This window comes from Sinocyclocheilus anshuiensis, unplaced genomic scaffold, assembly GCF_001515605.1.
Source record: "Sinocyclocheilus anshuiensis isolate Anshui unplaced genomic scaffold, SAMN03320099.WGS_v1.1 scaffold248, whole genome shotgun sequence".
Lineage (NCBI taxonomy): Eukaryota > Metazoa > Chordata > Actinopteri > Cypriniformes > Cyprinidae > Sinocyclocheilus > Sinocyclocheilus anshuiensis.
The window spans coordinates 749,836-765,069 of record NW_015555734.1 but is presented as its reverse complement, the minus strand read 5'-3'; the positions used below and the strand labels follow the sequence as shown (position 1 = coordinate 765,069).

Genomic DNA, 15,234 nt, shown 5'->3' with positions numbered 1-15,234 from the left:
AACTGATACACCCGTCATTCGCAAAGCTTTACACATCATGCACCCCTTTATGTGTCCATTTATTAAATACTTTGGCACATTTTTTAGCACTCTCAGCTCCATGTAAAATATTTCATCAGGTTTAAATCCATTCTGCAGATTTCCCCCCAAAATCAGCAAAGAAAATGAAGAATAAGTCTGTAGATTCCACCTGGACTTGATAATGGATATTTTGTGGTCCTGGAGCAGAAGTGCCATGTCTCAAAGTGGAAGTAATGACTACAAAAGGCATTTCTCCTGGTTGTAAAGGAAACTGCTCAGTCTGCTCTGCAGTGTCAGTTGTCATCGTTCTCATCCTCATCCTTCCTCTGTTTCCTTGTGAAAAACCCCAACTGTGAAGAAATATTCAACACATGGCTTAAGACTGCTGAGTGCTAGTAGTTTTAGTAAATATGAAGTGTTTGGGGTAGTAATGCGCTTCAGATGTAGCCGCTGTATGCCTGCTTATGTGTTGTGCTCAGTACCTTCCAAAGGATAAATACTAAGAGTGCAAGAAGCAGCAGTCCTCCAATGATGCTGCCAATCAGAATCCAGAGAGAGATTGGGATTGAACGCCCCTTCAGCACTTCCAAAACCGTCTATACATACAAAGACATCAAGAGAGTTTACAGGTACAAAACTCTGGATTTGTAGGAAACGGCTCGCAAGTCATTTCAAGTTTGATGTTGATGTAACAGCAGCAATATATAAGTGAGTGGGTTACTACTTTTTAATAAGTCTTCCCATTAACACCATAATTTATTAAGATTTATCTGCGGATATGGAATGCTAACAGAAACAATAGGAGGGATTTATTACGTGAACAACATACAGTAATAGGCCAATCATAGTGTGATGGAGGCTTTATCTACTCATTCATTCTCAATAACCAATTTCATAATATTTGTGTTTTATTTTTGTACTGTGGATCATTTTCTCATTCAATATTTTTGAGCAGGCACTGCCTAGTAGGGAAGGATTTCATTTTTGTCAACAAGCTTATTTTTTTAACACTAACAGAGACAACTAATAGAAAGTGCAGAAATTACATTAAATGTGCATACATTATTTAACGTAAAGTACAGTGGCCTCCAAAAGTTTAAAACCTCAGATACAAAATGTAATTTAATCCTGAAAATAAGGTTTAAGTATTTTGCATAAATGGATGGATGAATGAATGAATGAATGAACGAACAAACGAATGAATGAACAGTTTCTTGGTCACTAATCAAGTAAATTTGAGATTTTGTGAATTCAAGTTTTCGCTCAAATTGTCATGCTAAAGTAAAACAGAAACATTTCATAAAATTAAAATAAGAAAATCATTTCACAGGTGGTCTCACTCTTTTGGACCCCTGTGTAACTGTCTTTCAATGGTTTATTCAATGTTAATTTGACAGGGGTGTCAAATCCTGCTCCTGGAAGGCCAACGTCCTGCACAGTTTAGCGCCAACCAGCTTCAACACACTTGCCAAGAAGTTTCTAGTGAGTCTGAAGACCTTAAATGGCTGGTTCAGGTGTGTTTAATTAAGTTTGGAGCTAAACTCTGCCAGACAGTGGCCCTTCAGGAACAGGTCTGAACACCCCTGGTTTAGGAGTTTATGTCCTGTCAGTTTTCTCACCTCCCTCAAGAGGGCAGCACTTCCCATTGTAATCAGACTGGACTCTCGAGCTGACAGCTGGTAAGAGCCCACAATTGTCACTGCTTTAAACTTGGCCTGACAGAAGCACACAGTAGTTAGAGACTGAAACACAAACACATCCCAGTAAACACATCTCACCTCTGTAGCCATCTGCCTGTGCGTACTAAAGTCTGAGAGATGTCACCTGTCTGAAGAAGTTGTCGTGTATCCTCCTGGTGATGCGAATCAAGGCTGTCTGTCCCTTCAGTAGCTGCTGGATGTGACACACGACCTCCACACACCAAGAGGAAGTGCAATTCTAAATATGAAAGCAAAAGATAAGATGCTTAACAGCAGTACATAAATTAACGGTTATTTTTACATATAGAATCATTTCATGCACCCTCTGATGGTGGTTTCGGCCCTGGTACTTTAGGTCAGGGGTTTTCAAACTAGTGTTTACAAGGAAGTGCTTGGGAGTCTGTGGAAATGTTTAAAGAAAAACTATAAAAAAAAAAGAAAAAAATAATAATAAATAATAAAAATAATATTAAAATGAATGAATAAATAAAATGTGCTTAAAATAAATAAGTACATTTATTTACTTAATTAAAATGACTTAATTTACTTAATTTATTTACTTAATTAAAATAAGTAAATTATTTAGTAAATAAATTAATACAAATCAACTAAAAATGTAATAATGTAACTTAATTTATTTCCAAATGAAATGTAATATATATATAATTACTTTATTAATTACAAGTATAAATTGCATCTTTATACAAAAAAAAACAAAACAAATAGATGCATTTTAAATTTTAGGGTGGGTATCCCTCTCTATTTCGTAGATATGCAGCCAAAACTCTCTGGTTCATTCCAGTTTGTTTTTATTTTATTCTCTCGTCAAATCAAACACTTAACAGGAATTTTATCCCACTTTTTAACCAGACAAAGAGCAATGTCTATGCAGAGACAGCAAGTTGTCAATTTCAAGTCCATTCAGCACAAATCAACTAAACTCACTCTCAAAATTCCGTTGTTAGTCCTGAAAACTCAATGGATTTACTTCAGTTATAGAACGCAGTTGTTAATTTCTTTCATAACCAAACCGGGAGTGAACATAGTATCTGTATTCTCACCAATAGTTCAGTTTTCTTCATGTCTTCTGGGTGAAGTGGACGTACATCTCTCTGACTGGACTTTAACTTCGAAAGATCACTGATTATAGTGCAGTTCACACCTGAAGACTACAAATAAACAGAAAAACCATCAACAACTACAAGAACACAAAGATGCATATGAATTACAGTAAGACTGTATACACGCATGCACGTGATACTAACATTATGAGAGAAAGCATCAACCACAGTCGCAAAAACTCTGTCTCCTGAAGCCACGGCAGGCAAATTGACGCTCAGCTCCAGATTACCGACAGCGTAACAGCCCAGATTCTGCACCTGATAACAAAAACATACTCGCATGTACTCATGAGCTTTCTGATTTTTTAAATATAAACCAATGAGCCGATCAGGTTTACTTTCACCCACCTTGAAATGTGTGTGGAACTCGGGTCCTGTCCCCTCGGACACGGTCCTGGTCGGGTGAACCTCATAGCGGTTTAGGTTGGAGTCACTGAGTGAAATTAACCGAAATAAGACAACCACATATGCATACTGTACACTGAACATGCATACATTTTTTAAGGTTGTACTTAGGTGTAAAAGGGAAGGTGATGTTGGGAAACGTATAAAGGAAATAATAATAATTTATTATTATTTATTATTAGTGCTCTTTGGATAAGGGATGAAACAGCGTAAAAACATATAAGGCCAAGGCACTCGGGATTAAGAAAATGTAAAAAGCCTTTATTTACTCATGGCTATTTAATAAAACAATTGAATTGAATGAACTATAAAAGGACTTTGAGTAGCAGCATTTTCATTACTCTTTTGTAATTAAAATTATTCTTTTTGGCATAATAATAATAACAACAATAATATTTATATTATTATTATCATTTTGTCGAATAAAGATGTGTGCTGCTACTACTGTAAGTACTGTAAGTACTGAAGTTCGCATTAGTGGTCAACTATTAAGAAAAGCAGACATTCAGACGTGTGTACTGGATCTTCACATTAAGTATCTAACCTTGTGATGAAGAGATCGGGCTCATACTGTACAATACTCTGTAACTGAACACTGTTGTCTGAAAGTGTGCCTTCACTCTCCACACTGTCACTGTGGAAAAACACACATTTAGTATACATTTTAACATAACACATGCTTGTTTACATCTGTAGATGTGCATTTGCAAATGTTGTGTTGAATGTTTGGGTGCTGTACGCAGAATGACACAGAAGTGTCATGCCACAATGTCGAAAATGACTTCAAATGCATCTTCAAAATTTAATTATTAAAAATAAATGGCCATAACATCCTTGGGCAGTGCCATTTGCTAATGGTTTAAGGTATGTTTGTGTGTGTGTGTGTGTGTGTGTGTGTGTGTGTACCTGGAAGCAACAAGCTTCATCTGGATCTTACTGATGAGAGACGTACAACTGAACTCAAATTCCAACATGAAGTTCACCTGAGAAAAATGAGGCAGTTGGGAGAATCACTGGTCAATGAACCAAAACAGCTCAATGATTGTTTCAATGAATCATGACAACAAAACTTTGTCCTTTCAGAGGCTTACCTTCGACTGAGAGCGGAACACTGGGTAACTGACATTACAGGAGTGACTGTTGGAGCTTAGAGCTGTGCATTCAATCTTAAACTGGGCGTCTTCCTACAGAGAGAGAAGGAGAGAAAGAAAGAGGCAAGAAAAAAAAGAGGCAGAAAGAGAAATTACTGTAAGAAGCAAGACCAAGTGTGATTCATGAAATAGTGGATTGTACTGTACTTTTGTATAAATTATGTGTACAAATAAGAATATTTTGTTTACTTACACTACCGTTTAAAAGTTTAACTTTAAAAAGTTTACAATTTTTTTATTTAAACAATGTCTTGTGCTCATCAACACTGCATTTATTTGATCAGAAATACAGTAAAAAAGTAATATTGTGAAATATTATCACAAATAAAATAACTATATTTTAAAATGTACTTTATTCCTGTGATAAAAAGCTGAATATTCAGCAGCCTTTACTCCAGTCTCTTTAGTGTCACGTGATCCTTCAGAAATCATTCTAATTGTGAATGCACAATTATTCCCTCTTCCGACCATCAGAGGGCTCCCTCACCCAAATATTGACTCTTACACTCTCACACTACATTTCCCATCAGCACCGTATCTGGCACTGATCACCTAGCCCAGCTGTAGCCCATCAGCTGGCCTATATAAACAGTCTGTTCCTTCCAGCTCATTGCAAAGTCTTGTTTTACTGCGGTTTACGTTTCTGAGCGGTTTTCTCTGTTTTGCCTGCCTGTTGTGACCCTGTCTGTACTTCGTTTATGATACTCTGCTACCTGCCTTCTGAATTATCCGCCTTGTCTCCGAGTTGTGATTCATTGCCACCTGCCCCGACTTTTAGCCTGTTTACTGACAACGATTGTGTTTGCCCCCCGTCACTGTGTTTGCTGGTATGTGACCATTGCCTGTTTGACCACGATTGTAATAAAGCCTGCTTATGGATCCCACTTCGAGTGACGCTTCGTTACACTAATATTCTAATTTTTTTTTTTTTTTTTTTTAGCCATGATACATTTTCTCAGGATTCTTTGATGAATAGAAATTTCAGAAGAACAGAATTTATTTGAAATACATTTTCGTGACATTATAAATGTTTTTATTTTTAATTAATTTAATGCATCTTTGCTGAATAAAATTATTAATGTCTTAAATATCTGACCTCAAATTATTAAATGGTAGTGTATATTTTGTGTGTGTGTATATATATATATATATATATATATATATATTTGTGATCTTTATTAGTGAAGTATCAACTATATTACTCATTTGGCAAATACAATCACACTGCCATATTTAACACATATGCTGATGTGTTTGTATCAATATGCTTGTATGAGTTAAGAGGAGAGATTGAGGTGGTACCCGTATACTCAGACTGCTGAAGTGCAGATTTTTGGAGTAATGAAGAGTGAGGCTAGTGTTATATGCATTTTCTAGCCGGTTTTGTAGCTGCACTTCTACTGCAAGCCGTCGCCGAGGGCTGCGTATAACATACGGTTGCTGCCTGCAAGAACAGATAAGAGCAACATTGACATTACATGCACAACACATGCTATTTCAATCACTGTTTAGCAGTCACTGAACATGTTAAATCTTTAAAAATGTTTGCTATGGCTACTCTAAATATTTCTATTTTAACTATTGAAACTAGTTCTGCCAATGGTCAACATATTTAGACTAGTTGTGGATCATTAGGTGTATTCTACACATGCAAACAGCAGGAGGACAGTTTCTCGGTTACCTTGTTCCAGAAATGTCCATATGGGCCTGCAAAACCAGATCAGTTACACACACGTCATCCTCCCCACAGTCTTTGAAGAATGGGATCTAAAGGCAATAAAAGAGATCAAACTTTACGTTAGCCAGCAGTATGAGGGAAAAAAAACATTTATTTATATTCCTATTTTTCAAAGGAATAGTGCAGTTGAATAGCACTCACAGACTTCTTGAATGTTGTTGGCCAGCCCTCATCTAGTACCGGGCCGCTCTCTGTGTCATTGATTTTGAAGCGCAAAGTGAAGCTGATTGGTCGGATGTAATCAGCTGTATCCTAGATATATAAAGGAAGACAGAAACAGAGAGAACACTTTTCCTTGAAAACAATCAGTAAGTACTCATGTAATAAGAAGGATAATGTACAGTCCGTCGGCCATTAGGGCAAGACAACCCCTTTTTGCGATATCGACCGGTTAATTGTACATTACCCTTTACTTCATTGATTTTTTAAAGACATTTTGACTTACAAAGACATGAAATGGTAGCGTGTAGCACATGGTCTGGCCTACACGAACACTGACGCCCATTAGGGTCTGCCGCTGGGAGTTGTAGTCAAACAGAGCACGAGCCAAGATCTTTCTGTCATCCAACATGGCCCCCATCTGCATATCTACAAAAATAAGCAGATGTGTTTAGGATAGTTTAGGAAGTGTATCAGAGTTGTTATTAATAGACATGCCGTACATGAAAGGAATTTATTACAGCAATAGAACAAAAAAGCTTTTTGGTTACATGACACTTTACCAAAATATGTGCCGTAAGAGCCAGGAGAGCGAGACAGAGCCAGAAAGCAAACCGTGACATTAAGGCATGCAGAATCTCGGCCAGCCCTGTGGCAGTTCTTCTGTATCACATTGATGGAGTGTGGCTGGAAGGACAGGCTGACGTTGATCTGCACTATACTGAGTGACCTGTAGAGTTCAGTGAGAGGTCAGAAGTCGAGCAAAGTTGTTACCACGGGTCATAATCGAACTTGACTTTACTACTGTTTGACACACAATTTAACGTGACGAATTGGCAACTTGAATGATTGCAGTGTTTAGATGATGCATAAAAACACAAGACTGTAATGATGCATTGAGTACTTCAGCAGGACGGCAGTGCCCTGTGCTCCCACAGCAAGATCCAGTAACTCATCCCCATCCAGATCCAGCAGAGCGCTCAGGCTACGGCCAAAATACTGCAGGCCTGCAGAGAGAGAGGAGCCTGGGATACGCTACAGAGAGAAAAAGACAGGTTTATTAGGAGGCAAAGTATAATTTACAGGGGTCTAAAAGTTAAAGACCACTAGTAAAAGTGGTCACTGGTTTTACAGTAATATTCAAAAATTCGGGGTCAGTTTTTTGTTTTGTTTTAAGAAATTCATTTTATTCAGCATGGGTGCATTAAATTGACCAAAAGTTAGTAAAAACATGTATAATGTTAAAAAAAGGATTCTTTTTCCAATAAATGCTGTTCTGTCATAACAACTCTCAGAGGGATTGGCATGGTAATGTACATGACAATGTTAATGTGTCTGGCCTTGGCGGAATAGATCTGCTACGCTGCGGCAGAGCAAGTACCGAGACTTGCTACTGCCAATACATCTACAACATGCTGCTGTGAGCATGTAAGAAATATTGCTGCTGCAAATATAACATACATGAAATAACCCCCATATAGCATACACGAATCACCTCGTAGCAGATCTATACAGGTGGAGCTGGGGAAGGTGGAGGGTTTCTGAAGCAAGCTGCAACTGCTACGGCAAGCACTAGTCATATATTTGAATGTTGAGCATCGAGCTCATTGGCTACCAATACAAGAGAGAACCAACCAGCTGTGCCATGTGATAATGATGTCATTAGGTCAGATTGAGTTAGACCTATCGGACTGCGCCATCTAGAGTTTCATGCCAGAACTCTGTATTTCTTTTTAACTTTTATAACTATTCATTAAAGAATCCTGAAAAATATATCACAGTTTAAACAAAAATTAAGCAGCACAACTGTTTTCAATATTGATAATAATAAGAAAGTTTCTTGAGCACCAAATCAGCATATTAGAATGATTTTTTTTAAGGATCATTTGACACTGAAGACTGAAGTGATGCTAAACATTCAGCTTTAGGGATTCAGGAATAAATTACATTTTAAAAATATATAAAAAAGAAAATTTTAATCATATTTCACAATATTACTGTATTTTTTACCATATTTTTGATTTAAAAAAATGCACCCTTGTTGAGCATGAGTTTTTTTTTTCTTTTAATGTGACCCTGCCAGTGAAATCACAGCTAAAGTCTTTTTTTGTGTGTGTGATTATTCATATGTAAAGAACATTCTGTGAAAATATAACCTTGATATCTTTAATATTGACTGAGTAAGGCCGTGTCAAAGATTGAAATCATAGTGAAATTAATGGTTGAAATCAAACTTTGATGCTTGTTATCTCATAATTAGATTTTGAGACTTGGATTTCACAGACAGGGTCACAAATGTTAAAAAAATCTTACTGACCCCAAATTTTTGAACAGTAGTGTACATTCTCAAAACTGAATTCAATTTTTTTTATTACAAATTCAATACTTAGCCTATCAATTTCAGTTCAAGTTCAACTAAAAAAATAAATCTATTACATTTCTAGTAAGCGTATTTTTTATTTATTTTACATATAAATTTTTTTTTGGTGATGTCTACAGATTGTCTGGTCTCAGTGGTCTCAGACTTGTGGTTGGTTGCACACATGAACTAGTGATATATTTACTTGTTTATAATGCGGTATGATGTAGTATTCGTCCCCATGGTAGATGTAAAGAGCTCCCTGGTGGTCATCCTCTAGTGGAGCTCCCACAAGCAGGTCAGCATATCCGTCATGGTTTAAGTCAGGGGCTACTGCCATAGCATAACCAAAGCGTGCATCCTGTGCTTTCTTCTGAGAATGTAGCGTACCGTTAGGGGCAAAACCATCCTGGTAGAGAGAGAGACAAATATAGAATCAGAGAGCGAAATAGTGGGGAGCAGATTTCAAATAAAATGTTTATGCAATTAGACATTAATTTTCTGAAATGGCGTAAGTTTAAGACTAGAGGAAGTTGTTTAGCATGGTAGCATGAATCTCTCTCTGTATGTCTCTCACATATACAGTACATCACACAAACAGTACTGCCACTGTGGTTCTCACCCCATCCAAACAGTAGATATAGACTTTGCCTTTTTCTTTGTTTCCTGCTCCCAGGAACATGGGAGCAGCTATGAGCAGGATATCTGTTATTCCGTCCTGATCCACATCCACCACACACACCTCACTGCCAAAATATGAGCCAATCTGAAGAGAGAGAGAGAGAGATAAAAGATGTTAAGCAATCTGAAGGTTCCCACACTTTTGGCCAATGTATTTCCATTAGGGATGCAATGATATTAAAACTATGGTAGATATGATAAGCCTAAAATTATGTTGATGTTATGGCTGATAACTGATAAATGACCAATACTGAACAATATATACTAATCCGTTAAAAACATTTGCTGTCAGTAAGATTTTTCTATCCATCAAATAATGCTGAAAAAGTATCAAGATTTCCACAAAAATATTAAGCAACAAATCTGTTCTCAACATTGATAGCAGTTAGAAATGTTTCTTGAGCAGCAATCAGCATATTGGAATGATTTCTGAAGGATCATGTGACACTGAAGACTGGAGAATAGCTGCTAAATTCTAATGATATTTCACAATATTAGTTTTACTGTATTTCTGATCAAATAAACACAGTTTTTGAGCACAAGAGACTTCATACCCAAAATCTTACCAACCCCAAACTTTTGAACAGTAGTACAGAGCCCCGCACATGGCATGCAGGAAAAAAATAGTAGGCTAAATCGTGCGCACGATTTACCATTTCGATGCAAATCGAGGGAACGTATTAGTAAATCGAGGGAACAAAATAGTAATCGTGTGCACGTTTTAGTACATTGAGGGAACGAATTAGTAAATCGTGTACACAAATTATAAATTTTTTCTTGCATGTCATGTGTGGGGCTCCGTACAGTAGTGTATGTTTTTCATAAAAAAATTAATTTAGCCATAACAACATTTTAATTTCTTTTTGAGATATGATAAATTTTACATTTAGCAGGTAATCTGTCTCTATACATATCAGGGTTGGTTCTAGGCCCTTTTTAGGTGGGCTTCAACCACCCTGTCTTTCGTCTCAGCCCCCCTAAATCTATCTGAACGATCGGGCCAGTGCTGCTTCCTCAAGAAAGTTTATCATTCTCATGTGTATTAAGGTTTGTCAGTTTAAACATTAAGCAATTTTAAGCTATTCAAGCGCAAGATGGCGCGAAAGAGATCTCAAAGCAGTACTCGCGTGCTGTCATAGATCACGTACACAAAAAAGCTGTCTCTCAGACAGCACGCAAATACCAAATTGAGTTCTCTTTCACGTCTTCAGCAAATAGGCACAAACAGTGGCATGCATAGTCCTCTGGAGGGGCAGGGGAGAAGTGGCGTGACGAGGGCACAATCGGGGGTAGAAATCGCTGTCCGTGGACCGAAAGAGCACATTAGCATCTGCGATTAAATGGGCAGGGGCTCGAGCCCCCCCGGCCCCCCTGTGCATGCCACTGGGCACAAAATTATGTCAGAATGGCTGTCTTCACAAGTATTAACGTAAAAACAGTTACGTCTTAAGTGAACGTAAACAGTTAAGAAAATATCGGATGTGCATTAATATAACGGACCCGTGCTTTTCTTATGTTAATGTTGATCAAACAACAAAAGAAAAACACAGAATCACTCGCTGCTCTTAACTAAGTAACTTCTGTAGCTTTAATGGATATTTGTATATATTTACTTCATACAATTATACAGTTTTCACAAGTACTATAAAGTTTATTTAAGTAATTTGTATCTTTGTATCTAATGGTCTGTCTGAGGGCTCAGCCCCCCTGTGGATGAAATCCTAGAACCGCCCCTGATACATATACATACATACATACATATTTAATATATATTATATACATACACACACACATATAATATATACATACACACACACATCATAGTTCACATGCAGCTGATAGGTTTCTTTTAGCATTAGCAGCCAATGAGCTTCCTGCTCAACATCCAAATCCTCGGCTTGTGCTTGCTGTAGCAGTTGCAGCTCGCTTCAGAAAGCATCTGACATCAACATCTAAGATAAGTGAACGCTCTTATACTCCATTTCACTGTGCATATTGCGTGGTCTGCCTTATTAACTTTTAAATGAGCAACAACAAAACAAGTTTTAAACTAAGCGTCATGTTTAACAGTCTTGGATTTAACAGTCTCTACACATAATGCGCATTCTAACTAGTGTTAAGCCGGTCGGCATGGTAGCCCAGGCACACATAGATAGTAATACATGCAGTTCACATGGATCTTTGAAGCAGCAGCAGTACATATGTACCCCAAGCTAGTTTCCTCAAGGCAGACGAACTTAGAGTGGTTACAATCATCCAGGTTTAAATCGCGCTCAAATTGATTTGATATTGACGCAATATTTACACTGAAGCTGGCAGGCGGCAATGGGAAGGAGCATGACATTTCCCAACCAGGCGCCGAGTGCTGCCAATCACAACACACACTGGCCCAGCTAACCAATCACAGCACATTTCGTATTTCAGAAGGCGGGCCTTCATTTGATACAGGAACTATTCGAGCCGTTCATGCCAGACTGGGGAGAGAGGTGTTGTAATAATGTATAATATGTGAAAAGTAATGTGTTTTTCGAACAACCTAGTATGACCAACCTAGCCTGTTCTAGTACACCCCCAAAACAAAATCAAGACTTTGTAAAAGAGCTTAATAGGACCCCTTTAACATTGTCATGTACATTACCATGCTAAACTTTCAGAGAGTTGTCATGACAGAAATATATATACAGCATATACTATATATATATATACTGTATATATACACGCACACAGTATGGATCAATATTGATGGTCTATGTTAAGAATGAAAGAAAAATCATTTTGATTTAGACTGATTCAATAATGAATCATTTAGACTTATATGTGAACCCATTTGAATGATTCAGTGAAAAGAACCGACTCAGAACAATAAATCTTTCACAAATCAAAGCATGCAAGCAAGTTTCACTCTACAAATGCTCTAAACAAAAGCAGTATATAGCTGATGAAATATTTTAGGGATCATAACCAGAAAAATTTACATTCATTATAGAAAAGATTTGATTAATTTCTGTGACCTTTTCAGGCCTAGAAAATCCAATTTAAAAATCCCCTGATTTATTCAGGTTTTCCATGACTGTAGGAACCCTGAACCTCTGGATTTTGCTCTAAGTATCACTTTGATTTTAGGAGCGGTCTGAGAAAATAAAACCTGGTTGCTTTTGTTGAATAAGAAAATAAACTCATTAATTGTGAGAGAGAAGGAATGTGGTGTGAAAGAAGGGCTGAGTGAGGAAAAGCAATAAAAGAGCAACTGGGAAAAGAAGGATAATGTAAAACTCAAAGAATTGGACTTCACACAAGGGTTTGATGTAGATTTCATTTGTGGACCAGAGACATAGTGTGTGAAAGTGGAGCGTGTAAGTATCAATAAATATAAGAATGAAGAGAGAGCTCCACCTGTTCTCCATTTAGGGCCTGTGTGATTATGACATCGCCTTCAGGGGTGAGGTCAAACAGGATGACCTTTCCTTTGTGCTTGAATCTAGGCGCACCAGCAACATACAGCCTCCTCCAGTCACCTACAACCACTGAGGACACTGTGTAACCTGCAAAAATTTACACGTCCACATCTAAGCATTAGTAAGTTGTAAATGTTATGTTAAGGTACAAATTTGAAGCATTAGTTATTTGGTGGTTGGTTTTATAAAGTAAAATTTTACCTAGGTAGGCTGCATGATTCTTCAGCTCCAATGGGAACTCTTTCTCAAAGGCCTCTCTTGAGGGCTTAAGCTGCCCTTCTTTGCTCTCCTTCAGGACGCCTCCCTCCCAGTCATATGCACCCACCATGCCAAACAAGATGCCATCCTACAGTATGATCCAAAATAGTATAATTCAGTACAGCATGATTGCAATTTTATGTCATCTACTGTACATATATCTCAGTTTATAATTTCATATATTTAAACAGGCACAAATGCATGTGGACATAAAGTACGCTGAAACTCACATCCAATATGTGTGTTGAAAAACCAATCTGAGACATCTCCATGAGAAAGGCACTTTCATTGTATCCCAGGGTCCCTGTAACAGCAGAACACATTAACACTTCATTACACACTGTTAATGAATACACATACAAGTTCTGTCAACAAATTACAATGTAAATGTCATTTATATCAATAAACTTTTCCCACTACCGTTCAAATGTTTGAGGTCAGAAAAAATGAAAGAATACTTTTATTCAGCAAGAACACATTAAATAGGTAAAAAGAAAAGAAAAAAAGACATGTATAATGTTACAAAATATTTATTTCAAATAAATGCTGTTATTTTGAACTTTTTATTCATCAGGGAATCTGTTTTCAACTGTGATAATGATACAAACTGTTTCTTGAGCATCAAATCAGCATATTAGAATGATTTCTGTAGGAATATGTGACACTGAAGACTGGCTACTGAAAATTCAGCGTTTTCATCACAGGAATAAATTACTTTTTAAAATGTATTAAAACCAGTTATTTTAATTGTAATAATATTTCACATTATTACTGCATTTTTCATCAAATAAATGCAGCCTTTGTGAGCATAAGATACTTCTTTCAAAAACGTCTTACCAGCAGAAATCTGCTGAGCTGGAGCATTAAAGTTCAAGAAAAAGTACACTCATTATATCTTGGCTAACCAACGCACCGTTTTACTGTACAAAAACTAAATAAAAATAAAACATATCCTGAAAAGTGGAAAATGTATAAAACAGGATCAGTAATCATTATCAATGGCAGTACAACATATTTGACTGCACAATATACAGCAGGCTACATACAATGTAAATTCCAGTTCACAGCACAGCATTGGCTAATCATATTTCTTCCTGTACTTCTAACCTATGTATCCTGTGGATGCACAGCTGTGCCCACTTTTAAGGTCATCCATCTCCTCCCTTCCATCCTTCCTGCCTGGCTTTCCTCAGAATCAAGATGGCACAAGTGTCACACCTTGTTCTTATGGGAATTATTTTTCTGAAATAATATCTTGTCCTGTTTCTTTCCCGGTTTTCATGATGTTTATGCATTTTTGGGGTAAAACGTTGCTTATCTTGCAATATACTCATTCCTAAAATACAAGTCCCATAGCCACTTTATATCCAAAAAGGATAATTCATATTAAATATGGATTTAATAAATGTTGCTTGGTCTGATATGTTGTGTATTTGCATACATTTTCAAGTATGGTTAAAGTGTCCAAATATGTTGAAAAAACAACATCAACATCCTCAATGAAAAGCAAGTCCGATTTTTCTTTAGGTGTTTCTTTTCAAGGAAAGAAAATCTGTTTGTCTGGGGGTTTTTTTCTACGGTCATTAAGGATGAATATTCTTCCTCTTACCCTCTAGACTAAAAATGCGATCCCCCAATGCATCCACAATATCATTTAGAGCAGCCTCATCCGTCACATTGAAGAAGTATTTCTCATCGGGGTCACTGGCAATGTACTTAATTTCATTGATAAAAGTCTCTGGGTCTTGCTGTCTGCGGATGTAGTGACCTAATACCTGTGGAAGAGAGAGAGAGTAAATTGTTTAAAGTATACACTGATCGAAAATTAATCGGAAATGCTGATTCCTTAGGCTTTTGTTCACTAGCCATGTTAGAGACCAGTCAGATAGTAGAGGGAGAAGAACAACAACATAGATTTTCTCATCTAGAGAGCCAACACCTCCTCCACACCATTAGGGTGAAAGCAGACGATCTGATAGATCAATTAATGATGGGATACAGGACTCAGAGGAAACTCATCTTAGAAACAAAACACCTACGCAGAAGAAACAGAGAGACCATCACTCATATTCACTGGCAGCACACCACTAATGACAGGCCCTGAAAACCATCATTGCCAGGTCATGAGTTCACTCTCTACTGACATGTACCTACGTCACCTAACTTTCCCAACAAGACTTCAGCTG

General features: G+C 37.2%; 1 protein-coding gene across 1 annotated transcript in view; it reads right to left on the bottom strand.

Moving 5' to 3' along the window:
* Positions 1–45: 45 nt before the first annotated feature.
* The window catches only part of LOC107673033 (integrin alpha-10-like), a 41,878-nt gene continuing 26,689 nt past the window's right edge, over positions 46–15,234 (bottom strand). The window contains exons 10-31 of the mRNA XM_016466461.1: positions 14,658–14,823; positions 13,279–13,352; positions 12,992–13,136; positions 12,729–12,877; positions 9,277–9,420; positions 8,860–9,063; positions 7,200–7,330; positions 6,859–7,025; positions 6,582–6,724; positions 6,278–6,388; positions 6,080–6,165; positions 5,701–5,842; positions 4,339–4,431; positions 4,154–4,230; positions 3,792–3,881; positions 3,191–3,275; positions 2,987–3,100; positions 2,783–2,890; positions 1,846–1,959; positions 1,641–1,736; positions 504–617; positions 46–371 (exon numbers count right to left, since the gene is read on the bottom strand). Coding sequence (XP_016321947.1) covers positions 315–371; positions 504–617; positions 1,641–1,736; positions 1,846–1,959; positions 2,783–2,890; positions 2,987–3,100; positions 3,191–3,275; positions 3,792–3,881; positions 4,154–4,230; positions 4,339–4,431; positions 5,701–5,842; positions 6,080–6,165; positions 6,278–6,388; positions 6,582–6,724; positions 6,859–7,025; positions 7,200–7,330; positions 8,860–9,063; positions 9,277–9,420; positions 12,729–12,877; positions 12,992–13,136; positions 13,279–13,352; positions 14,658–14,823 — 2,610 coding nt within the window. The 3' untranslated portion in view covers positions 46–314. The remainder of the gene's footprint in view (positions 372–503; positions 618–1,640; positions 1,737–1,845; positions 1,960–2,782; positions 2,891–2,986; positions 3,101–3,190; positions 3,276–3,791; positions 3,882–4,153; positions 4,231–4,338; positions 4,432–5,700; positions 5,843–6,079; positions 6,166–6,277; positions 6,389–6,581; positions 6,725–6,858; positions 7,026–7,199; positions 7,331–8,859; positions 9,064–9,276; positions 9,421–12,728; positions 12,878–12,991; positions 13,137–13,278; positions 13,353–14,657; positions 14,824–15,234) is intronic.